Source organism: Tachyglossus aculeatus, chromosome 11, assembly GCF_015852505.1.
Source record: "Tachyglossus aculeatus isolate mTacAcu1 chromosome 11, mTacAcu1.pri, whole genome shotgun sequence".
Lineage (NCBI taxonomy): Eukaryota > Metazoa > Chordata > Mammalia > Monotremata > Tachyglossidae > Tachyglossus > Tachyglossus aculeatus.
The window spans coordinates 53664913-53690997 of record NC_052076.1 but is presented as its reverse complement, the minus strand read 5'-3'; the positions used below and the strand labels follow the sequence as shown (position 1 = coordinate 53690997).

General features: G+C 44.9%; 1 protein-coding gene across 1 annotated transcript in view; it reads right to left on the bottom strand.

Annotated features, from left to right (window-relative positions):
* The window catches only part of PDPR (pyruvate dehydrogenase phosphatase regulatory subunit), a 30528-nt gene extending 5204 nt beyond the window's left edge, over positions 1 to 25324 (bottom strand). Inside the window, exons 1-16 of the mRNA XM_038753323.1 lie at positions 25041 to 25324; positions 18187 to 18320; positions 17067 to 17148; positions 16799 to 16962; positions 14235 to 14356; positions 13344 to 13461; positions 12649 to 12798; positions 11189 to 11381; positions 10462 to 10586; positions 7695 to 7850; positions 7358 to 7491; positions 6562 to 6710; positions 5893 to 6005; positions 4420 to 4514; positions 1140 to 1229; positions 8 to 190 (exon numbers count right to left, since the gene is read on the bottom strand). Of these exons, the coding sequence (XP_038609251.1) occupies positions 8 to 190; positions 1140 to 1229; positions 4420 to 4514; positions 5893 to 6005; positions 6562 to 6710; positions 7358 to 7491; positions 7695 to 7850; positions 10462 to 10586; positions 11189 to 11381; positions 12649 to 12798; positions 13344 to 13461; positions 14235 to 14356; positions 16799 to 16962; positions 17067 to 17148; positions 18187 to 18320; positions 25041 to 25267 (2235 nt within the window). The 5' untranslated portion in view covers positions 25268 to 25324. The remainder of the gene's footprint in view (positions 1 to 7; positions 191 to 1139; positions 1230 to 4419; positions 4515 to 5892; positions 6006 to 6561; positions 6711 to 7357; positions 7492 to 7694; positions 7851 to 10461; positions 10587 to 11188; positions 11382 to 12648; positions 12799 to 13343; positions 13462 to 14234; positions 14357 to 16798; positions 16963 to 17066; positions 17149 to 18186; positions 18321 to 25040) is intronic.
* Positions 25325 to 26085: the final 761 nt, after the last annotated feature.

Here is a 26085-nt window from a genome sequence, read left to right as displayed (position 1 = left end):
TCTTTACCTTTTCTAACTTCACCCGAAACTCTCGTCCACATTCCAGGGGGGTGGTGAAGGTGTCCAAGTCTTGGCCCCAGAAGGCAAAAAACTTTTCAATGCGGAGACTGCGGAGGGCATAATATCCAGAGTTTCGGATTCCGTATTTCTGTCCGACACTCATCACTTCATTGTAGACGTGCAGGGCATACTGCAGGGGGAGAAAGGATTGCCTTAGCAAGCAAGAAATCGGGAAGTCGAACGAATGCCTGCATGGAACCACCTCAAGACTGGTATCTGGTCTCTGGAAATGACCGATAGCTAATACTTTGGAGAGGAGGGGAAAAAACTCAATGTTTGATTGTATGTGCAGACAGAAATGCATGGTCTTCTGAAAGACACCTAAACTGTTCAGAAGCATGTCTTGGAATCCTTATCAGTGAGGCACATCTATTCTTACTAATGGGAAAGGTAAGGGCAAGCCTCTTCCTCCTACCTTCGTCCAATTCTGCCTCAGTTTCCGTAACTGCTACCCATACCAATTGCCCTTGACATGATAATGTCTTTCAAACAGTGTGGGAACCACTGAGACTGTACAACTGAATAAAATCTTTAAAACACACAAGAGGCATCATAGACAAAAACTGCACACCTGAGGTAATCGCAGGAATGCTGTAATGCTGAAAAAGGTGAATTGTCTTATTTCCCTCCTCCAAAATAGCAACGTAACATAGCTAGGTTTGAGGAATTTGAATGCCCCTCCAGGAGTAGATAGCAGAAAAACTGAAGTGGGCAGGAGAAACCACTGACCTTGAACTGAGCTAGGAAATTTTACCTCAAGCCAACCAAATTAGCTTTGGCCCCCACAAGTCCGGGGCCTGAATGTCATTTGGCTCAGCCTCAAGGAAACAGCATCCTGGAACCTACAACCATTTTCCAGAATCCCGGATAGTCACTTGTAATGCCAAAGTGAATAACTTCTATATTTTGAATGTGAAAAACATATTAAAATATGCCAAACTGGTAAAAGTTTTATGGGATTAAGATTTTTTTTATATCTACTTGCAAAACTCTCTAAAGGAAATGACAAAAATGTGCAAGACCCAGTGATTTGAATCTGCAGGTCAGATGTTTCTGACAGGGCAACAGAGTCCGCTTACCTCTATGGGAATGTAAAGCATGAATCCAGGTTCTCCTGTGTGCGTCATGCTCATCACCCGGATCCCATTCGCATATCCCACACTCATCTCCTGCAGGATCCAAGGAGGGAAAAGTTAGACTACGGTGATATGGAAGGAAACCTTCACTAGGGAAATCCACTGGCAAATCTCACCAAGTGGTGGGTACTGAGCAATACTTCTTTCTTCTATGCAAGGGAGCAATTGGGAAACATTTCTCATTGCCCATTTGCTGAAAAACTGCTCCTGCTAAATTGTAAAGTTCTTGAAGATCAAGTCTACCAACTCTATTGTACTCTCCCAAGTGTTTTGTAAATTACTCTGCACAGAATAAGCACTCAGTGAATACTATTGATGGCTAACTCTAAAAATGCGTGCACTTATGTTCCCTGACAGGAAAAGAATCCTGTCATGGGCATGCAAAACAGTGCTAGAGTCATGAAATTTATGGGAAGCAATCACCTCTGACCTCTTTCCTGGCAGAGAGATTTTACAAACAAAATACTATGCATTTGCTCCACAGAAGATGTGCTAAGTGCATTACAATTAGCCTACTTCCATAGTTTCTGAAACTGAGATTTGGCACTTGTCTTTTTAACAACAGTGGGAAGCAGCTTACCCTAATGGATAAAACATGGGCCCAGGAGCCAGAGGACCTGGGTTCTAATTCAAGTTCCGCCATTTGTCTGTGTGACCTTGAGCAAGTCACTTCACTTCTGTGTGCGTCAGTTTCCTCAACTTCAAAATGTGGATTCAATACCTATTCTCCCGCCTATTTAGACTGTGAGAGGAACGTTAGGGACAGGAACTGTATTCAGCCTGATTAAGCTGCATCTATCCAAGCGCTCAGAATAGTGCTTGACGCATAGTAGGTGCTCAAATACCTTAGAACGAACACACACATACACACACTCTCTCTCTCTCTCCCCCAACCCACCCCCCCACCTCAGTACTTAACTGACCAGACTTAATGACAGCTATTTAATTACTACAGCAGTATGAAACTTGCTAGCCGTAAGAAAATGTGACACAAATGTGTCCTTTATCTGCAGGGGAACTGTTACTCATTTTCCAAGGAAGCAAAGTGGCATGAAGGAGTCTGTGGATTGCTACCTGAAGTGTCAAGGGTTCTGGGTTTCTTGCCTCAAAGCTGATATGCAGGAAACTGATAGAAAACCTATACCAGGTTTTTAACTTTTGCTGGAACATCAAATAGCCTCCCCCATGTCAGGTCATTACATTTTGTCTCTGTATCTGCAGAAACTTGTCTACCAAGGCTCACCAGAAGAGACAACTTTCTTTTCTTTTCCAGGTACATCTGCCCATTACAAGGCAGAGAACATTTTTCAATCTCTGGAATCAATGGTACATAACTGAGCACAAGCAGACTGAGGAAAGGATCGAGGAAGGAGCTCATCATGTGGTGAGATGTCTGTTCTGAGTCCAACACCCATTCCCAAGGGCTCCTGAGGGCAGGAGGAACCATTGCAAAGATATTTGCTGAGGCTGTTCTGAAAAAGGGCAGGCTTAGTCACTCAACACTAAGGCAGGTGATTTAGACTGAGGTTTATGAAATCGCCGTACCACAAAACTATCAGAGGGAAGATTCACTACAGCAGTGCTTTTCAACTTTTCTTGGGGAGATTTCCTCTTGGACAGTACCATGCTCCTGCCGTGTACCTCCCTCCCCAACACCCCCAGAGGCCCTTCAGAGGGGAGAGGCCCAAAATGAAGATCTAAAACAACATCTACAGGGACTCAGAAAACCTTGAGTAAACAAAGACTCTTCAATCAATCAATCAATCGTATTTATTGAGCGATTACTGTGTGCAGAGCACTGTACTAAGCGCTTGGGAAGTACAAGTTGGCAACATATAGAGACAGTCCCTACCCAACAGTGGACTCTTTATATTAGGGATTCAACAGTTACCTAAAGCAAACAAGCAAGCAGAGGGTAATGATGATGATGGTATTTATTAAATGCTTATTTTGTATCAAGCACTGTTCTAAGTAGACAACGTGATCACCTTGTATCCTCCCCAGTGCTTAGAACAGTGCTTTGCTCATAGTAAGCGCTTAACAAATGCCATCATTATTCTTGGAGAAGCAACGTGGCTCAGTGGAAAGAGCACAGGCTTTGGAGTCAGAGGTCATGGGTTCAAATTCTGGCTCCGCCAACTGTCAGCTGTGTGACTTCGGGCAAGTCACTTAACTTCTCTGTGCCTGTTACCTCATCTGTAAAATGGGGATTAAGACTGTGAGCTCCACGTGGGACAACCTGATCACCCTGTAACCTCCCCAGCGCAGTGCTTTGCACATAGTAAGTGCTTAATAAATGCCATTATTATTATTATTATTATTATTCCCTTAGCAAAGCAAACACTACAGGGATTTGAAAAACGGTCTTGGTGTGCTCAAGTTCTGCTGTTTGGAAGATCTTGCTACACCTTCAGACTCCCAGTGCTGATACTGGCCCTACTCAAACAAATTACCTGGATAATTCAGGCCACAAAAACAAGCTATTTCAAAGTGACATAGCTATTTTTGGCCTACAACACAGTGAGTATTCTAGGTTTCACTGATCTGGATAATTTGCCTAGCAGTTTATGCATAGTAAGTGCAAAGAAGGCAGAAAGTAAAACCCCTTGGAGGCAGGGATCAGTTATATTAACTCAATTATACACTCCCAAACTCTCAGTACAGTGCTCCGCATGCAGTTCGCTCTCAGCAAATACCACTGATTGACTGAAACTGACTAAACCAAGTTCATGATTGAAATTCCATAGATACAAAAATATATCCCCAAACAACATTAAGGTAAAAGCAAATCTGTCTCCAAAGGACGTACAAAAACAAAAGGAAAATGTTTTTCATTTTCTAACAAAGCACCAGCAACTGAGAGAGCAACATTTATCTAAAATTATATTATGGGTGAGACTTAGGAACAGTGTGAAGAAAAAAAAGTTTAGCCCAGAATTTAAAATTTTCCAAGCTTCACTGCCACAATCCTGTAATTTGACAGTGAATTTAACCCATCCCTAGGAAAACTGGGGAAATGCCATTCAGAATTGACTTCGGTGGGTCAAATCCACTTCAAAATTTTGCTGTTGATTAACTAGATCTTGAAAGGGAAAGAGAAGAGAAGATTAAAAGAACTGACTACATAAGGTTTGCTCCGTGTGTCCAAGGTTCACCAGGGGGACACATTGCTGGCTCGAAGAAGATCCCACGTATTTAAAAATAAAACTGCCAAGTCACCCACCTTGCAAAAGAGAGATGGGAAGTGCTCTGCTGTCATAGGGGCATAGGATAACTCTGAGAGGACATCCACAGCACGAGGGCCAATCAGATTGAGAGCTAAACAGAAAATAGAGAATTGTTCTACGATGCTGAGCGCACAGAGTGAAAGAGAGGAAGGAGGCTTAGTCTGGGCCCATCTGCTTGGCGACACATTTGGGCAATTGGTTCATCACCCAGTAATGAGATTGGGAATACTAGGGAACCTGGGCGGCTGGAACTTCAAAACACTGGCACACAAGAGGGCTGTCCCATGGCCACCTGCGCTCAGAGTCTCCCAACTTGTAGACTGTAGGGAATGTTGTGGCAATCTGTAACCAAGGACTACATCATCATCACTTTTACTGGGCATTTACCGTGGGTAGAGCACTCTACTATGACACGTTCCCTGTCCACAACGTTTTTAAGTGGAGACAGGCAGCAGTGTAATCTGTAATATATAATTTATAGATACGTACAGATGTGCTGTGGGGCAAATATTAAACGCCAAGGGCTTAGTACAGTGCTCTGCCTACAGTAAGAGCTCAAAAAACACCACTCGAAGAAACAAAGCCTAACCTCTTTCAAATCCTATCCTATTCTCCCCCTTTTAGACTGTGAACACACGTTGGGTAGGGGCTGTCTCTATGTGTTGCCAACTTGTACTTCCCAAGCGCTTAGTACAGTGCTGTGCACACAGTAAGCGCTCAATAAATACGATTGATTGATTGATTATTGATATTACATTTATATATCCGCATTATTTTATGTCTAAGTTAAGGTCAGCTTTAGCCATCTGACTTTTATTAAATGGTCTTATTTGTAATTTATTCATACTGTTGTGTCTCTCTTCCCATACTTATTTTCTAAGTCCCTTCTAGAACAGAGCCTGGGTCTTAATTGCTTGTGTGGTACTTACCCCAATGCTTAAATCAGTGTTGGATACAAGAAACAAAAATAATGCTAATAAACATTAGGGATGTTACAGGGTGTTAGAAGGCATATTGCTAATACGAGGAGAAATATAAATGCAACCGTCTCACTGTTCCCCCACAGTGCCCCAGTGGGGAACAGAATACTGGGCTGGATAGGCCACTGGCCTGATCCAGTTTGGCATTTCTAATACTCTAATTCAACTCCCTAAATGGTGCAGGCCATTGCATTATCCACTACATTAAAGAGTAGAACCAATGGTACTCTGTCACTCCACTGAGGACACTTTCTCCAGTGTCACCAATGACCTCCTCCTCGCCAAATTTAAGGTCTTGCCACTTCACTGCTGGGATCAGGCCCTTCTCCATCCAACCAGCCACCAGGCTAGTCCAAGCACTTGTCTTACTCTGCCTTGACTACCCTTTTCCCCTTCTTCTCCACCTCCCACATCACAAGGGACAGAAATAGCCAAATAATCCAGCTTTTGGATCTCCTGACATCTCCTTGGCCACCTTTGCCCTCTCACCTGTGTACTTCCAGGTGACGTCCTCTAAGAGTAGATTGCCATCATTGGGCATGTGCTTCTTGAGCCAAGACCAGCAATGGACCTGCTGGTCAGTAGGAGAAATCATGAAGAAGCTAGAACAACGGAACAAAAAGAAATTAAAACCAGAGAATGATGAGTGAATGATTCAAAAAGCAAATCTCCCTTATCTTCTATTCTATGGGCTCATGAGTTGCCTTCACTATCCCACAGAAACCTCAGCAAGGTCCCAGAAAAACTGAATGAAAGCTCTATATCCCCACAACTGTAAACGCTAAACAAGGAGAATTAATAGGAAATTCCGGTTTTTCATAATATCTATTATTTATATAAAGAATTTACTACGACTGCTGAATTAGATCATAGAACACTTAACGATAGAGGCAGCACGTTATTTTAAGCTTAGAGCTAGCTGCAAATGACCTACTTTTATTTCTTCTGGCTCAAAAGAATTCACAACAGCAGGTTAGTTTTTGTGTCATTTTCTCTTCTCTGGGAGAAATGAGTCAGATGCCCCTCTCCCCACAATAGAACTAAAACCATAGATCAACATCACTGAAAATATGGAAGGAGGAGAAAAAAAGGAATGAACAAAGGAAGGAAGGGAGAGACGGACGGACATAGAAAAAAAACTTGACCAATAGCATTTACCTACGCTTGTTGAGTCGTGCCACACTGCAATCATTCTCATACCCTCCGTTTTCATTAAGCATGCCCGTATGCACAATGTGCCCCACCGGCACATCAAGATCATTAGATAAGAGATACTGCAGAACTTCTAATGCTTGATCCCCTGTGGACTACAAGGTTTGAGAAAGAAATAGCGTGACCACCTCAGGCCGGGGACCACATCCTGAAAAGCAATGCCAACTTGCAACGAGAATTCAAAACGGCCAGCCTGGAGTTAAACTGTCAGTCATGACATCGCTTCCACAGGGGGAATCTCTTCCAAGTGACTCAACCGAATAACAGAATGGTCTCTGTTCATCAGTAAGATACATTTAAAAAAATTAAATATACAGAAACGGCCCTTACAAAAGAATGAAAACCACACTTTATCAGACTATTTCCCAGAGGGACAGTTTGAGGGAGTAGAGGAGAACAAAGAAGTTCTCTTCTTATCCAGATCACTGCTAATTGGTCCCCCTGCACAGTGAAAGGGAGAAGTGGCACAGAGAACACTCAGTGGCAAGAGAGGGGGGCTTGGGCCCAGATTGGGTAAGTGGAAAGAGCCTTTTCCAGCGGGGCCTGCCTGGACAATGAGGAGAAGGAGCCCGATTCAAAGGGAGCCCCTCTGTTGAGAAATGCGGGTGCCTCGGCCTTAGAAAATCCAGAGGGAAGGCTGATTCAGAGCTGATGAGAGCTAAAAAAGAATTTCCACAAATACTCTTCTTGCAGACTAATGAAACTTGAGTCTACGGTATATTGAAAGCTTCCCAGTACTTACACTTATTTCAAACTTGGTGAAAGAGGACATGTCTATGACACACACAGCCTCTTTACAGCACTTGACTTCAGACCCCACTATGTCAAACCAATCTGGTTTATAAAAAGTCTTGCTCTGATCCAGTGCCAACAGATCTAAGAGGAAGAAACAAGAGGGGCAGAAGGGAATTGGACCATTTATTTAGGGACCTTATCATATAGGCAGGATGCATTCAACCAAATTATTGTACCTCTTCTCAGAGGCTTTGCCACAGTACTTGCAAAGCGTTTTGAAGTCATTTTTATTGGCTTTTCAGGATGTAAACTCCAAAATGAAAAGTGAGAACGTGATCACTTACCTTTCTCTGGTGGGACAAAGTACTTGGGCCTCTCAAATCCATGTTTCTCCATCCATCGGGCCCCCTGGGCATCCAAACGATCATAGAGGGGGGAAGTGCGAAGCTGCCTGCCAGTTTGGAAGTCCCACCGGGGAACCTTCAGATCGTACATCAGGGCTATATTGGGATCAAGAACCGTCTATTATCAATCAATGGTATTTACTGATCGCTTACTGTGTGCAATGCACTGTACTAAGCGCTTGAGAGAATATATTACAATGAAGTTGGTTGATACCTTCCCTGCCCACAAAGAGCTGACAGTCTGGTCTATTATCTCCCAAGCTAAGGAACCTAGTTCACAGAATCCACATTTATACTAGGGTTTTTAGTGAAGAGTCTTTTGGTACCAACATGGCCTAGTGGAGAGATCACGAGACTGGGAGTCAGAAGGATCTGGGTTCTCATCCCAATTCCGACCCTTGTCTGTGTGACCCTGGGCAAGTCACTTAACTTCTCCGTGCCTCAACTTCCTCATTGTTAAAATAGGGATTAAGATTGTGGGCTCCATGTGGGACATGGATTGTGCCAGAGCTTAGTACAGTGCATAGCGTATAGTGAGCACTTAACACATCACATTAGATAAACAAAAACCCAAACCCCAGAAAACCATAAAGCAGTTATTTCAGGCACCAAATATATACCAAATGCTGCCTGATGCCGAAGGGAAAGCCCAGTATGAATTTTGGGGTCAATGGGTGACGGGGTCCTCTGCTGCAGAGACAGACACTGCCTGGCCTCTTGGAAGAGCTCATTACCAGATCCCTAATCATTATATGCTGGTCAAGGCACAATACAAACTCAATACTAGTTCAAAATTAAGATAGAACCAAGTTCCAAAACTTTATAAGCTCCACGGAGCCATGGGACAAAAAGCACAGAAAAAAAATAATATCTTTGTGTACAAATATTTACAGGGCCTGAGTTCTTCGGCTCTTACTATGCTACACATATCTCATTCATTTTATCCACATTCCAAAAGTGGCAAGAATCATCCCCATTTTGCTGCTGGGGAAACCGAAATAAAGTTGCCCAATGTCACGCTTGTGTTAAGACACGTGTGCACTAGCTGGGAGCAGAATTCCTCCCTTCTAACTCCCAAACCAGTAGAGAGGATAAGCAGGTGGAAATCTAACTCAGGTCTTTTTCAAAAAAGTTAAAGTATGGAGGAATGACAGCAGGGCAAAATCTTCTTGGTTTTGTAGGTCTAACGTTTTGCGCTAGGCTCAAATATTCATCTTTAAATTTTCTCTGAAGGTAGAGACTTCAGAGGTAGAAGAGAGGAGAGAATGAGTTGGATTATTTCCTGCATGATGGACATCCCATAGGCCTCTCCATTATGTTGCTCCTAAAATCTAAGGCTAGCAAGGATTGGGGGGTGGGCACAAAAAAAACAAAACAGACAAAATGAGAACTTTAGAATCCTAAATTCTACAAAATACTTATTAAACTTATCATTTAAGGCAGTGAGACAGTCACTGTAACTACAGTTCTACAGTACCTGCATCTGCTATAGAGTACTCGGTTCTGAGTTACAGGCCAAGGACCAGAATTCTTGCACTAAAAGGCTATTCAAAGGCCCCACTGTATATGTAAATTGAGCATTGAAACTCCAAAGTAAATTGAGCTGAGAGGGGCAGTCACATCCAATTTAGCAGTTCAGTTCTGAACACAAGCACTCACAGAATACTTAGGGACAGTTCAGCCAAGGCTGAAAATGGTCTTTACAGTTCTGGGCAATACACTGTAAAGGGAATAAAAATCTACCTGAACCAATGCAATTTGGCTCGAGCTTCCAGTACAAAAATCTGTCTTTCAAACAAACAGTCCGGGCTTGTTGGTGAGTAAATCAAAGAAGCGTTAGGTTAGCGAGAACTTAAGAGCAAATCAAAATGCATACACCAACCCTTCAAAAATGAGAAGGAAACTTGTGGTTTACACAGAAAGCAGCTCCTCTTAAGGCTGATGAATTTCTGATATTCACTGGAAGAGGATGGGAGTCTGAGAACAACTTTGTGGATTCACAGCCTTGGAAAGAGAAGGGGAAGGCTGCCAATAATAATAATAATAATGATGGTATTTGTTAAGCGCTTACTATGTGCAAAGCACTGTTCTAAGCGCTAGGGTGATACAAGGCGATCAGGTTGTCCCACGTAGGGCTCAGTCTCCATCCCCATTTTACAGATGAGATAACTGAGGCACAGAGAAGTCAAGTGACTTGCCCAAAGTCACACAGCTGACAAGCGGCGAAGCCGGGATAAGAACCCATGACCTCTGGCTCCCAAGCCAGTGCTCTTTCCACTGAGCCACGCTGCTTCTCTTAGAAGCATGAGAAGCTTGTGAGAAGCCAATGCACAGCAGGAGGAGAGGGAGGAGCCACCCACAGCACCAACACAAACGCATAGCTCTCACTGCAGAGTACCAGGAGGATGTTACTGTTAAGCATAAAATGAGATGCCACTGCAGCCATTTTCTGCTAGAAACACCCTATCAGGAGAAGGCTCTATTCTGACTTCCAAGCTCCCCCCAGATGAGCAGACAGAGATGGCTCAGTAGGACTGGCCCTGGATTACAAAAGTCTGAGAAGCTTAAATGTCATGCGTCACATTGGTGGCAACGACCAGATACAGGGGAGGAGGCCGGTTGTTCCAACGGCTGCAAGAGGGCTGCCGTGCTGGAATCCCGGATTTATCCCGAAGGGCGCTGGGAAATGGGACAGGGGCTCCCTTACGCATCACTTCCATGACCCGGTGGCGGAGGAAGGTGCGGCTGCTCTGGAGAGCTCCGAAGCGTTTCAGGTCCAGCGGCCACACGTTCTCCGAAGGGTAACCGTGCACCATCCACTCAGCTAGGTACCTGTTGGGAGTTGGAGAAAATGGAAAGTTTGGGATATCACGGAGGGTAGTCCAGTGACCAGAACGATGGACTGGGATTCAGGAACGCTGGCCCCTCTCTTTCCCCTGCCGCAGACTCAGCGCAACTTCGGACAACACAGTAAACTTCTCTGTGCCCGTATCTGTTCATCTGTAAGACAAGATCCACATTCGCCAGTATTTTTCCTTATTTCACAGGGCCATGGTGAAAAACTACCAGTAGTTCTGTGCATTTCACTGAGTGATAATGTATCCCTTGGGTCTTACACAGAAAGGTAAGTACAGAAACAAGTACAGGTAAGTACAGTACAGAAGTAAGTACCTTCTTTCAAAAGGTACTGAGTGGCGCTAACTAATCCAAGTTTTCCTTAGAAGCAAACTGATGTTCTAGGAGCTGACAAGGAGAACTATGCCAGGAGCATATTCCTAAAGTGAGCGATAGGTAAATGTAAAAACCCTGTAACGTGCCTTGAGTTGGAGTTAGGTATCAACAACCTAGGTATAAAATATTGTTCTAAGTGAGCCAAGGAAGCAAAGACATGCTCACAAGTTGACTCCCCTAAAAATGGGCAGTGTGTTACTTACTTCCCTGCGCCCCCGCCAAATGAGATGCCGGCAGAGTTCATTCCGGCCAGGACAAAGTAGCCTTGTACAGCTGGAGACTCCCCCATGATGCACCTCATGTCTGGTGTGAAGGACTCGGGGCAGTTGATCAACTGCACGATCTCTAGAGCCTCCAGTTCTGGCATCCTGCGTAGAAGGGAACTCAGCAGGGGCTCTAATCCAAAAAAACAAAAAACAAACAAACAAAAAACACAAAAAACCAGACAATATGATCTTGACCTATAAATCAAATAAATCCAACAGCTTCAGTTCCCTGACTCCTCATTCTCACTTGCTGCTTAAAAAAACAAACAAAAAAATAAAACCCCAAATAGACAAAATCTCCCAACACATCCCTATTCCTGCAGCCAGCAAAAGAAGGTTCACTACAGAAAAACAAACAGTAGCTTTGCTACTGATCAACCAATCAATCAATCGTATTTATTGAGCGCTTACTGTGTGCAGAGCACTGTACTAAGCGCTTGGGAAGTACAAGTTGGCAACATACAGAGACAGTCCCTACCCAACAGTGGACTCTTTATATTAGGAATTCAACAGTTACCTAAAGCAAATAAGCAAGCAGATGGTAATGATGATGATGGTATTTATTAAGCGCTTATTTTGTATCAAGCACTGTTCTAAGTAGATGTGATCACCTTGTATCCTCCCCAGTGCTTAGAACAGTGCTTCGCTCATAGTAAGCGCTTAACAAATGCCATCATTATTCTTGGAGAAGCAACGTGGCTCAGTGGAAAGAGCACACGCTTTGGAGTCGGAGGTCATGGGTTCAAATTCTGGCTCCGCCAATTGTCAGCTGTGTGACTTTGGGCAAGTCACTTAACTTCTCTGTGCCTCAGTTACCTCATCTATAAAATGGGGATTAAGACTGTGAGCTCCACGTGATCAGAGATCATATGCCTTGGGAAAGAGGTGGAGGCTGTTTGTACAGTAACTGGCATAAAGATTAAAGGAAAAGATAGTCCTTTGAGTTCTAAGGAGACCAAAGTATTAGAGTATTTACATACTGAAGAATGTGACAGAAAGAGGGAGGGTGAAATACAGATGAGATACACCACTTGTCAGCTGTGTGACTTTGGGCAAGTCACTTCACTTCTCTGTGCCTCAGCGACTTCATCTGGAAAATGGGGATGAAGACTGTGAGCCCCACAAGGGACAACCTGATCACCTTGTATCCTCCCCAGCGCTTAGAACAGTGCTTTGCACATAATGGCATAATAATGCCATCATTACTATAGACATGTGAGAGATTATTTCCTGAGTTGAGCTACTAACATCTACTCAGAGGTAAAGACCTTTCACCCTGTTTCAAAGCTAAAAGGCAGAACTATTTAAACGACTCTGTCTTCCACCAATCTACTGAAAATTTGACCATAAAACTTTTTCCCTTCTGTAAAGCCTCCCCTCTTGCCCCATATGTGTACCAAAATGATCCCAGTCTTCATGTAGATTGTGAATCTCCAGCTGGTTCTTGCCCTCAGTAAAGATAGGTTTGGGATTCTTCTCAAAACCTCCAGACAAGATACCCCCTTTCCAGCTTCGAATGTAGATTCTTCCATCTGGATCCACGATGGCTACAGCAGGAGAGGGAGAGAGATGACAAGGGAGTGGGACGAGGGAGAGGTGAGGAGGTGCTTCAAACCAAATCTATCCACCACTTGGCCTAGCGGAAAGAGCCCAGGTTTGGGAGTCAGAGGATCTGCCTTCTAATCCCAGCTCCTCTACTTACCAGCTGTTTGAGGCCTTGGACAAATCACTTAACTTCTCTGTGCCTCAGTTACCTCATCTGTAAAATGAAGATTAAATCCGTCTCCCTTCAGCTTAGACTGTGAGCCTCACATGGGACAGGGACTGTGCCCACTGTCTCAGAGATTGGGGGGATCCTACCTGACTGGGGGGATCCTACCTGAGGCCAGAATTTAGTTGTCTGAGATAAAATAAATCTGAGATTTTTCTCAACAGCCTCACATAAACCTGGAATCAAGTTTTAATTCCCAAGAGTTCCCTAAGAGGATAAACCACCTGGGCTACGCTCAGCAGAACATCCCTTATTTTACAGATCAGAATATCGGTAAAACAACAAGATTAAAAAAAAATAAGGAAGGAAGGAATTCCTCACTTGGTGTGATGCTCTGCAGAGGGGTCTTCAAGGGGTGAGTGAGAAGATAGAAGTGTTCACAGGCATGTAATGGAATATTAACCGGATGCTCGTTGGACAGACCAAGCTCGTAAGCCCACTGTAAATGGACAAGATTGGCAGAGGGGGATGGGGGGATAGGGACAGAGGAAGAGAAGAAATTGAACAAAATTGTAATTTTTAATTCCAAGGCATGCAAGGAACTCTGACTACCTGATTATTCTGGGATTTTATAAAAATAAATCCATTTCAAGAAAGACTGGAATACAGTTACTTAGAAAGGTCTGCCATGGTTGATTTTTTTTTACCCTGAAAAGATTCACTCAATTTGGGATGAAGATTCAGTAGGCCTCGCGATCTTCTTGGGGCACAAATGAGATCCACATTAGCAAAAATGCTCTTCCTCAACCAGCCTTCCTATCAACCAGAGGCCAACCACCACCGATAGTTATGTGCATGTCACCGAGTGATCATGTATCTCTTGGGTCTCCTTCAAAGGTGCCAAGTGGAGCTAAGTAATCCAAATTTTCTTTAGAAGCAACCTGGTGTTCTATAAACCGACAAGGAGACCTACGCCAGGAACATATCCCAAAGTGACCGTTAAACTAGTACATGTAAAACAACCTCGATATCAACTGCCCACATATGTAGCTGGCTGCACCAGTTCTTGTTAAGAAAGTGAGGAGGAAGGGTAAGAATATAAATGCCTATATTTTAATGCACTTTCCAGACATTTGTGTTTTTCTGGTCCAAAGCAGGAAGAATCACTCAACTCCCTTACGACGGTTTAATCCACATAATTGTCTAAACCCACAAGCACTCCAGAGATCTTTAAAACAGAGACAAAACCCAGGATTCACCGCCGTAACTAACCTGGCCCGCACAATTGACGAAATACTGGCATTCGATCTGTCCTCTGTCGGTCTCCACGCCAGTCACGCGACCCTCTTTGACCAAGACGTGAATGACGCTTGTTCGGTCGAGGATCTGCACGCCTGGGGGGGGTGGTGAAGAAAAAACGGGGTTTGAGGCACAAAGTTTCTGGTGCAGCATCAGCCCGCAACCATCCGCAGACCCCGACTGAAAAGTCCAATCTCGTTTTTTGAGAGGCGGAGCAGGCCAAATTCCCTGACTAAAAATAACCATCCTGTTGTCAGTGCCTCAGGAAATGGTTACCGTACTGCATGTGGCACTGTTCCTTGTTGACGGGCATTTAGAGCCATCCTGTTACTAGAAATGAAAAACTATTTTAGAGAACTACTCTGTGGCAGAAATGAATAATATATCAGGAATTATCAACCGGGGCAAGAGGGAGCGAGATCCATTCAGATCCCAAGAGAATGGCTTTTTTGACTTTTCTAACTTCTATCCCTTCACTCCAACTCATTGCCAAGGATTTCACCTGAGGAAAAATGCTCCAGCACATGCTCATTATGGCAGAGACGCTTTGTAAGTGTTGTAAAGTTACAACCTCTGGCCTTGGGGTGAATTGATTTGTTCTGAAAGGATACCTCTGCCCCTTGAAGGAAAGAGGAATTTAGAGAAAAAAATATTGACTTTACCAACACTGGTCTAATATTGATAGGCTCTCCTAAATTGGAGCCCTCAAATCCAAGTGATCTTTACACAGAGGATTACCCTTGAAGCATGAAAGCACGAAATACCCTTGTACGCAATATATAATCGTCAAAGGCGCTGCTGTCAGCGAGCTCCTATTCTGATTGATGTATTCAACGCATCCTTGTTTATGAGTAAGGATAGATCCCTACTACATATTGAATTTGATGGAGCTTTACTATCTGTCAATCAATCATATTTAATGAGCACTGACTGCGTGCAGAGCATTATGCTAAGTGCTCGGGAGAATTCAATTCAACAGAGTTGGCAGACACGTTCACTGCCCACCAGGCGCTGACAGTCTAGAAGGGCAGACAGACATTAAAATGAATTATGGACGTGTACAGAAGTGCATACTGAACTTAATATTCTCCAGGCAAAGCGAACCCAACAATGAAGAAAAAAGCACTGGTGACTTGAAGCAGATGAATACAAGATTGGAAGTCCCATGTGGCACAGGGACCATGTCCAACCTGATTAGCCTGCAGGGCTTACCACCCGGTAAGTGCTTACCAAGTACCATAATTATTATTATTAAATTCAGAAGAAATAAGAGTGAACCCACTGTTGGGTAGGGACTGTCTCTATATGTTGCCAATTTGTACTTCCCAAGCGCTTAGTACAGTGCTCTGCACATAGTAAGCGCTCAATAAATACGATTGATGATGATGATGATGAAAATTTCCCTTTACCTGCCAGTTGCCCCGGGGCAAGTGGCAAGACTAGGGAGCCACTTGGCACCCCACTGAAGCAGCATGGCATAGTGGATAGAGCCCGGGCTTGGGAGTCAGAAGGACCTGGGTTCTAATTCCGGCTCCACCACATGTCTGCTGCGCGACCTTGGGCAGGTCACTTCACCGGGCCTCAGTTACCTCATCTGTAAAGTGGGGATTAAGAGTGTGAGCCCCACGTGGGACAGGGACTGTGTCCAACCTGATTAACTTGTACATCTATCTCAGTATTTAGAACGGTGCTTGGCCCACAGTAAGCACTTAACAAGTACGATTATTATTATTAATATTAATATGACTCACCAGAACGGATAGGAATACCCACTCCCATGGATTAACCCTGGCAACTCTGCGCTTCCCTATAATCAGTTGTATTTACTGAGCACTTACTGTGTGCAGAGCACAGTGCTAAATGCCTGGGAGCATACACTATAACAGAATTGGCAGCATGTTCCCTGCCCACAAGGAGCATACAGTCTAGAGGGGGTGTCGGACATTGAAATAATAAATCAATTACAGATATGTACGTAAATGCCGTGGGGTGAATAAAGGGTACAAATCCAAGTACCCTTTGTGAAGCAGCGTGGCTCAGTGGAAAGAGCCCGGGCTTGGGAGTCAGAGGTCATGGGTTCGAATCCCGGATCTGCCACATGTCTGCTGTGTGACCTTGGGCAAGTCACTTAACTTCTCGGAGCCTCAGTTCCCTCATCTGTAAAACGGTGATTAAGATTGTGAGCCTCACGTGGGACAACCTGATCACCTTGTATCCCCCCAGTGCTTAGAACAGTGCTTTGCACATAGCAAGCGCTTAACAAATGCCATTATTATTATTATTAAGTACAAGGGTGATGAAGAAGGGAGTGGAGGTAGAGGAAATGAGGACATAGTTGGGGTTTGCTTTTGTAAAAAAGAGGAAATCAATCAATCAATCGTATTTATTGAGCGCTTACTGTGTGCAGAGCACTGTACTAAGCGCTTGGGAAATACAAGTTGGCAACATACAGAGACAGTCCCTACCCAACAGTGGGCTCACAGTCTAAAAGGAAAGTACAGTTTCAGTCCAGCCTCCAGAAAAGCTCCAACTCTTACCATTTTGAGAGGCGCCACTAGCTAACGCAAGAGCCACGTCAGCAGATGATATCACTGCATCCTCAGGGACGTGCATGGCTCCCACCAGATCATGGATGTTGATGAGTGGGTGAAGCTCTGCCACTTGCTTTGGGGAGATAATCTCCGAAGGGATGCCCATTACTCTGTCACAGATCACAAAGAACGGTGAGTGCCCTCCTATCAGCTTCTTGCTAGCTGGGAGTACGGTGGCAATTTAAGACCCGTCAATTCACAGCCCCATACATACTTCAGCCTCGAGTTGATACGTTTCAGGGAGATCAAGCGATCTTGAGTCTGAGCCAGAGAGATTGAGCCTGTCCTCACATAACCTACGTGGCGGGTGGGAAATAAAAAAATCACCAAGGACCAAGTCAGAATGAATCAAATTCTCTATATTTGGCACTGGCCATCTGGTCATTCCAAATTCTCTATATTTGGCCACTGGCACTGCTGGTGGGAATTAAAACTCCAGGATGCTTAAATACTCAATACTGGAAAAAAGGGGCTACAATTAGGAGTAAACTGAGTCTGTAAAATCCAAATGTATTTACAGGGCTTCCTATTTTGATCTGAAAAGGAAAACATACCCTTGTACTATGTCAACACGGTGAAGTGGACCTTTTGGAAAACAACAGCTCACTTGGGGATTTTGGAGCCTGGAAGGAAGTTTTTAAACAAAGGCTGATGTGCAATGAAAGTTAAAAATCTGACTCCCAACTTGAGTTTTTCCAAGTGTGTTTCCAAAGTGAGTGTGTGTGTTTTTGTGTGTATAAGGGAGAGAGAGGGGGCTGTGTAGATAAGCTATTTGTGGATGTTGACCTGTAAATCGTAGGCTCCAAAAGCATTCCACTCACACTTTCACCAGCCCCTCTTCACCCTTCACGATGCCACGGCAGTAATGCTCCTGGCAACGGTGAACATCATTCATTCAATCACATTTATTGAGCGCTTACTGTGTGCAGAGCACTGTACTAATTCAAACGAACATAATTGCTTAAGAACGTACAGTGCTGATGCTGCAGGACCCAATTTCAATTTTATTTACAGGTTTACTTATTCACTTAATTTCTTCAAAGGACCACAGATCTCCTTGGATCTCTGTTAAGCTGTGTACAGAGCATGGAGTAGTTTCTCCACTATATCAGAAAGCGTCCAGATTGGGCCAAGGTGTCCAGGCCTTTGTTCATCTTTCTTTGTTAGGTTGTAAACGTGTTGAATGCAGAGGTGGACCTACCCTATTTCAGAAGAGAAATGATCTGAGTGCAGAACTAAATCTTGTTCTTTACTATCTGGGTAACCCTGGTGCATGCTGTTTCAAGAGAGTTTTGGGGATCCCAAGGATTGAACGGAACACACCCTTTCCTTACCTGTTTGAATCCCTGTCTCCTGTTCTAATTGCTGATAGAGTTTGTTCGAGTAGTCTGCCATCTTGAGCTCTACGGACAAGTGCCTGACTGTGCTCACGATGCCAGCACAGAACCGAGTGGAGCCAGCAGCCAGCCTACGGGAAACACAAGAAAGGGCCTCACCAACTTGACACGGAAAAGACCCCAGATGAGCCGGAACCTCACCGAGGCTGAGCCCAACAGCCCATCTTCACCATACTGCAAAATACTTCATTCATTCATTCATTCAATCGTATTTATTGAGCGCTTACTGTGTGCAGAGCACTGCGCTTGGGAAATACAAGTTGGCAACATATAGAGACGGTCCTTACCCAACAATGGGCTCACAGTCAGTCAATCAATCAATCAATCGTATTTATTGAGCGCTTACTGTGTGCAGAGCTCTGTACTAAGCGCTTGGGAAGCACAAGTTGGCAACATATAGAGACGGTCCCTACCCAACAGTGGGCTCACAGTCTAGAAAGGGGAGACAGGGAACAAAACCAAACATGTTAACAAAATAAAATAAATAGAAATGAAGAGAGAGAAACAGAGAGGGGGCAGAGAAACAGAGAGACAGAGAAAGAGAGGAAGAAATAGAGAAATGGAGAGAGAGAGAGAAACAGAGAGGGGGCAGAGAAACAGACAGAGACAGAGAAAGAGAGGAAGAAATAGAGAAATGGAGAGAGAGAGAGGGCAGAGAAGCAGAGAGAGAGACGAACAGGCAGAGACAGAAAGAGAAACAGAGACAAACAGGGAAACAGAGACAGAGAAACAGAGAGAGAGAGGCAGAGACAGAGAGAGAGAGAGAGAGAGTTAATACAAATTAATCAGGTTGGACACAGTCCCATAATCCCCATTTTACAGATGAGGTAACCGGGTCACGGAGAAGTTAAGGGACTTGCCCAGTCTAGAAGAAGATAAGAATAATAATAATAATAATAATAATGGCATTTGCTGTACACTTACTATATGCAAAGCAATGTTCTAAGTTTCTGGGGAGGATACAAGGCGATCAGGTTGTCCCATGTGGGGCTAACAGTCTTAATCCCCATTTTACAGACGAGGTAACTGAGGCACAGAGAAGTTAAGTGACTTGCCCAAGGTCACATAGCTGACAATTGGTGGAGCCTGGATTTGAACCCATGACCTCTGACTCCCAAGCCCGTGCTCTTTCCGCTGAGCCACGCTAAATACTCATAAGGAAAAAAAAAAAGAAATCAGGGGAGCAACTAAAGCCTGAAATCACACGCTTCTGATATTACTTAACACTTACCTGGATACAACTGCCCCATTGCCACTTGTTAGGATTATATTCATTTGTCACTTATCATCAATCGTATTTATTGAGGGCTTACTGTGTGCAGAGCACTGTACTAAGCGCTTGGGAAGTACAAGTTGGCAACATTTAGAGACAGTCCCTACCCAACAGTGGGTTTCGGGGTTTGTCTTACCCCCTCTAATAGAGAGTTTTTCTTGCCTCCTCTAACAGATAGTAAGCTCCTTGAAGGGAGGAACCATTTCTTCTACTCTGGAACCCCGCCCACTGCCTTGAATGGGAAGCACTTAAATGCTTTTAAATAAGAGCATTTACTGATGTGTAAAGAAATTTACTGATCTGTAAGAGCGGTGACTGATTTGTGCTCACCGTGGTATTGCCATCTGATGGAAGACACTTCCTGAACAAGAGATTGGTTCCAGGAGGGATAACAAAAACAGGGAAGGGCAGAGCCCCCAACTTGGAGAATCCTGGGCGATAAACCAGTTGGGAAAAGCAGCGGTACTTACCGTCACCCACATTCTCTGAAGATGTGCACGCCCACCAGATGATCGCTCTGGTGGCCACCATTCCCAGATACTCCCAGAATTCGTCCTTGTAAGGTTTAAGGGGCTGCCTCCCCGGGCCGGAGCCGGCCTGACAAGAAGGAGACCAGACTCCGTCCCACCCATGCTCCTAGGGAGGCCTTTCCCTCTCCCCTCCATTTTCCTGACAGAGACGGAACCCTGCCGAAGAGAGAGCACAAGAGAAAAAGAGCACCACCCGAGAGAGCAAGAGAGGGGCAGAGGGCTGGAGTAATCATCTGGCGTGTCTACGGACCTTCTGGGAATTCAGGTCACAATAAGTAACCCTTGCTATTCAAAGATTTATAAGGGACACGCCAGATGATCACTCTGATAGAGTGGCCGGTCCCAAAAGGGCAGTGGGACGGAGGCTACAGATACAGGTGCCGCAGGACGGATCTAAACAGGCCTCTCTCCATAGGTTGCGTCTATCGGACTGTGGCTGACAATGAAAAACGTCCACTCTGCCAATTAGGATGTGGCTCAGAGCTGGCGTGTTGGCTGCCTATCCCCTGTGGAGTGGGCAAGACTGATCCTGTGAGGATGAGTCTCACCCCTTCGCAACAGAAATGAATGCAAATGACCAGCCGTTTGGCCACAACCACTTTGGGATGGCCTGCCCTAAGAAGGCAGGATCTGCGGAAACAGAGAGCTGTTATCGCCTGGATGTTTTGGTGGAATCCAAAGAGGAAAGGATCACTTGCCTGTCACTGAAAAGCTGAAGGTGCGCTACGTTGTGGGGGCGTGAGAAGCAGACAAATTGCAGGCAAGAGGAACTCCTAGTTGACGGGAAAGCTGGAGACAACTTTGGGAAAGCAACATGGGTGGGGCATTACTCACCAAAGGCTAGAGCTCACTGACACACAAGCAAGAAGGAATAGTCTTGAGAAACAGACCCTTCCCAGGAGAAGAATTTGCAACCTGAACAGGGGCTTCATCGCTGGGCACGAAAGAACTGGAGGTGTGTGACGGGGGAGCTAAGCTGAAACAGGCCCTTAAAGAACCAACAGAGGGGAAACTTCCCGCTGCTCTTATGCACCACATGCTAGCTGGTGGTTTTTCAGAGTGGTAAAAATGGTCATCTCCATCGTGCGCCAAAAGTGCAACAGCTCTTATGCAATCAAAGGATTCAGGAGTGATTTCTGGGAATCCAGGCCACCTTGATTCAATTTATCCTCCAACAAGTTCTTCTTTTCTGCCAGCCAAGTGGCAGAAAGTCATCCCTGTTTTCCACTGTTTAGATCCACATGTGCCTCCACTGTGGTCTCAGGGCAGGCTGTATGGGCAGCATTCACAGGTGAAGCACTGTTAGAAACTGGTCAAGGCTTCCAGGAGACAAAGGGTCTCTTTCACCAGGTTTTAGCTCCCATGCTTACCTATCCTGAATGCACTCCAGGGTGTCCCAGATCTTGTCTTCTGGAAGAAATATGATCCCTGGGAACTTAATTTCCCTAAGACAGGTTCTTTCAGTTTCCTCTAGACTGTATACTTGTTGTGGGCTGGGAATGTGTCTGCCAACTCTGTGGTACCGTACTCTCCCAAGCGCTTAGCCAGAGCTCTGCACATAGTAAGCGCTCAATAAATACCACTGATGGTGGTTCACTAAGTGGCCACAGTCACAACTTTGCCCTAAACTTGTCCTCGCAACCTCCAGCTGAATCCTCAGGGGTCTCACACACGGCATGAATGACTTCTTCCAAGGGGTGGGATGGTCTCTGATGGGTTCCAGCATCTTTGGCTGGTTCCCACCCATGGCAACTAAATACCTGGTAGGTCTGGCTAAAGAACGTAAAGCCTGAAGCACTGTGCATGCTCCTGCATCAAGTTTGGAGGTTTCAAGGCTCTGGCCGCCACAAGAGAATCCCACAATAACTGGCTCTTATTTGGTGTAGCAGTAGCGATAATAATAGTACTTATTATTGATAATAAAACAATAAAAATAATGGTATTTGTTAAATGCTTACTATGTGCCAGGCACTGTACTAAGCACTGGGGTGGATACAAGCAAATCGGGTTGGACACAGTCCCTGTCTCACATAGGGCTCACAGTCTTAAACTCCATTTTACAGATGAGGTAAATGAGGTCCAGAGAAGTTAAGTAACGTGCCAAGGTCACACAGCAGAGCACTGCACAGCAGTGGCAGAGCTGAGATCAGAATCCACATCCTTCTGACTCCTAGGCTCGTGCTCTATCCGCTAGGCAACACCGTTTCTCAGGCTATTTACTAGAAACTTACTGTGTGCAGAGCACTGTACTAGGTGCCAGGAAAGAATACACTCAAGGGAATTACACACGTTCCTTGTCCTTCCAGGGTGAGGGCTCACAATCTTAAAGGAAAAAGGGGGAGAGGGGACGGGTGACAGATCCATAAGGAGTGATGGAAACACAACCTAAAGATCCGAAAACAAAGAACAGACGGGTGGCCAGAGAAGCAGAATTTCAGGCTCTTTGTGGCTCACAGTCCAGAGTCATGGGATTGAGAACGAGAAGAGAGGAGTTGGCACACAGGACACAATCTGTCTGCTGCACCTGATGATGGGTTACTGGGTGCAGGATTCTTGAAACCACGCCTAGCTGCTTTCCTAAGGATCGGGTGGCAGGGCACTACTGTGCCGTGTATGGATGATAAGCAGACTCTAGAAGTAGAAAAACTGAGGTTTGACTTCCCTTCTTGGTCTGCAAGCCAACTAGGACCTGGCTGTATCTTTGGATAAAGTCCACAAAGATGGGCCAGTTCTCACTGGAGGCACTTTCACAACCTGAAAGTCCTCCTCAATTTTTATTTTTTATTGTACGTGTTAAGTGCTTACTATGCGCAACGCACTGTTCAAAGTGACAGGGTAGATACAAATTAATCAGGTTGAACACAGTCCCTGTCCTTCTGTCGGGCTCACAGTCTTGGTCCCCATTTTACAGAGGAGGGAACTGAGGCACAGAGAAGTGAAGTGACTTGCCCAAGGTCACATGGCAGGCGAGGGGCGGAGACAGGAATAGAACCCAGGTCCCTCTGAGTCCCAGGCCCGTGCTCTATCCATTAGACCACGCTGCTCCTCATGGATGTCCTGTCCCTCCCAGAAAGAGGATCAAGCATAAGGAAAAGGGGAGACCTAAAACACTACTTGAGAGAAATCTCCAGCGACAGGGAAGGCAGGAGCTTGCCCTGAGAAGCTTGAGATCACAGGGCCTCCATCTGACTGTCACGAAAACAGACGTATGCTGGGCAAGAGGTCACCTAGAATTGGAAAGCCTTGCCGTTCTGTGCTGAGAGGGTGGCAGGATGGGAGGAACTGAAGAAACCTCACTATCCAGGGTGGAGGGGAGAAGGATAATAATAATAATGATGGCATTTATTAAGCGCTTACTATGTGCAAAGCACTGTTCTAAGGATGACCAGATTCCAGTAAAGAGAGAAGGAGAAGGGGGAGAGCGGGACAAGAACCCAAGTAACTCGACAAACTTCCCTGAAGCCTCCAGGTAGGCCAGAGAAGGAATGGCCACCCGAAGGGGATGTTCCGCGTGAGCACAGACCAGTTCTTTTCTAGGTGATACCAAGGGATGAAGGACAAAAATACCTGAGAGGCCCTCCGACTGGGCCTAATTAAAGAGGGGATGGAGAAAACGATGAGAGAGCCGAAGGGGCTGGCTGGCTGATTGCTAACCTTTAACAACATACATTTTTATTTTCATTCTTGTTCCCTTAGGTGAGTCTGGCAGCCACAGAAGAGAAACGACTGACAGGGTGCCATTCGGGAGCTTGAAAACACAATCTCTAGATGGGGAAACCTCCCCCCCCCCTTCCTCCAACAAACACACACTTATTTTATTTCTTCTTCTTTAAGGAGGCAGCTGGGAGTTGAACACCAGGGAGGCATCCCGCAGCCACGGAACATAGGACCAAAAAGAACAGAAAGGACCCAACAGTCAAATGAGAGAAGATCCCACCCCTGCCCCTGACCAGACCATGAGTTGGAATGGTGAGAGGGAAAAGGGAGAAATTAATAATAATAATAATAATAATAATGGCATTTATTAAGCGCTTACTATGTGCAAAGCACTGTTCTAACCAAAAATCTCCAACCCATTAAGAGGAACGGAGCTCTCTATGCCAGAAGACCACAGGGATGATGCCTCTCCTGGTCACCTCTAAGATAATATGAAGGTGTGGAGGAGCATTAAGAGAAGGGGTGGGGGTGAAAGCCCTGAAGACTTCTAAGGACTGGGCCCCTCATTTAGCTACTACTGTGGGTGGGTGGAAGAAGAGGGAGCAGAGCCCTCCAAAGGATCAAGCTAAAAGCAGCTTAGCTTAGAGTCTCTGCGATCTTCATAGTAAAGCATCAGGAAAAAAACTGGAGGAGAGAGGGGGTGCTGGCCTCCTTAAGATCAATCAAGGGATGGGCAGAGCCTGGCCTCTTTATCTAGACAGGCTACTACCCAGAGAGGGACCGCCTCAAGTTTTTACGAGAACAAATCCAGAAGGCATCCAGGAATGGCTACCACAGTGATCATCTGGGGCGGCCCTTACCGGAGTTTTGGAGCATTACTGTGCAGAGGTGATAGAATTATCCTAAACATAAATTCCCATTAGAACCAAAAAAGTGACCCGTACGAGAAACAAGTTTACACTTTTTCTGGCCTGCCGTCTGAGGTCTTTTGGGCCTGAAATCATACTAATTTGCAAGACTACAATAACACTGAAGTTTGCTGGGAGATCTGTTCTAAAACTATAAGAAATATACATCCATCTTTTCAGTCCCCTATCACAAACCAAGCCTCTTCTTTTTTTAAAAAATATATATATAAAGTGGTACAATTAGAAGACATTATCTGAAGATTCTCCATGGGGCACTGAAGCAACAGTGACACCAAACAAAACTGATAAAAAAAAAAAACCCACCAGCTGGAACATCTACAAGAGGTGTTTATTGGGGACCTACAGCACCTAAGGAATAAAAGCAGATAATTAGTACTGTCCAGGAGGAGTTTTGGTCCTTACCTGCCCTGCTCCAGGAGGACAATATCCTTCCATCCCAGCTTGGAGAGGTGATAGGCCACTGACGTGCCCATGATTCCACCGCCACAGATTACCACTTGGGCCTGTGCCGGCAGCGAGATGGGTTGGGAATCTGCCGCGGCCGAGGCTTTGAATCTCGACTGGGACCTGTTTCGCCAGCCCCGACTCGCGCTCCGCCACCGGACATCCGACAATAACCGGAACAGCATCTTGGCTAGTGCTCGTCGACTATCCAGAATGTAACCTCGACTCACCCGGGAAGCAGCAGAGCTTGGCCTATGGAAAGAAAATCATTCATCCCTTATTACTTCCTTTAAATCAAGTTGTAATTGGGCTAGGAAACTGTGATTATGTATATAGTTGGGTGGAGGAACGTGTATAGCTCTGCACACAGTAAGTGCTCAATAAATACGACTGAATGAATGAATGAATGAGATGAAATAAATTTACTCAACTAATAATGTTCCTAAAAATGATGCTATTTAACCCCGTTTGAATTCTGGTAAGAAACAGCAAAGTAATTCTGCCACACACGCGCTCCACTATACAAAATTCAAGGAACTGGTAATAGTGATTCAAGGCTCATGTCATTCTTCGTAGACTGTTCAGCAACTGGAAAGAGAACTAAAATTTGAACGTACGGATTTTAAAGGGTATTTTTTGCAAATGGGAAAATTAGCATGGGATCACAGGCTCACAGCCTAAAAAACTGGGCTGTGTGATGCTATTAAACAATGAAAGTAAGTAAAACAGCATTGGGACTGTACTACCCCGGGATTCCAATCTTCACGGTCATTAGATGCAGCAAGATATTAAGGTATTTTTACAAGCAGCTATCTGTAAGACTGACAGGAAATAATGTGATGGAGTAAATGGAAAATATATTCAGTCAAGTATTAATTGTGTACAACATTTTATGAAAGCTAAATTATGCTGCCTTAGAATTTAAACTACACAAGGGTTAGAACAACACTGTGAATCTAACAAACAGTAGTTGCTTAATAAAAACATTTCCTCATAGCTGTTG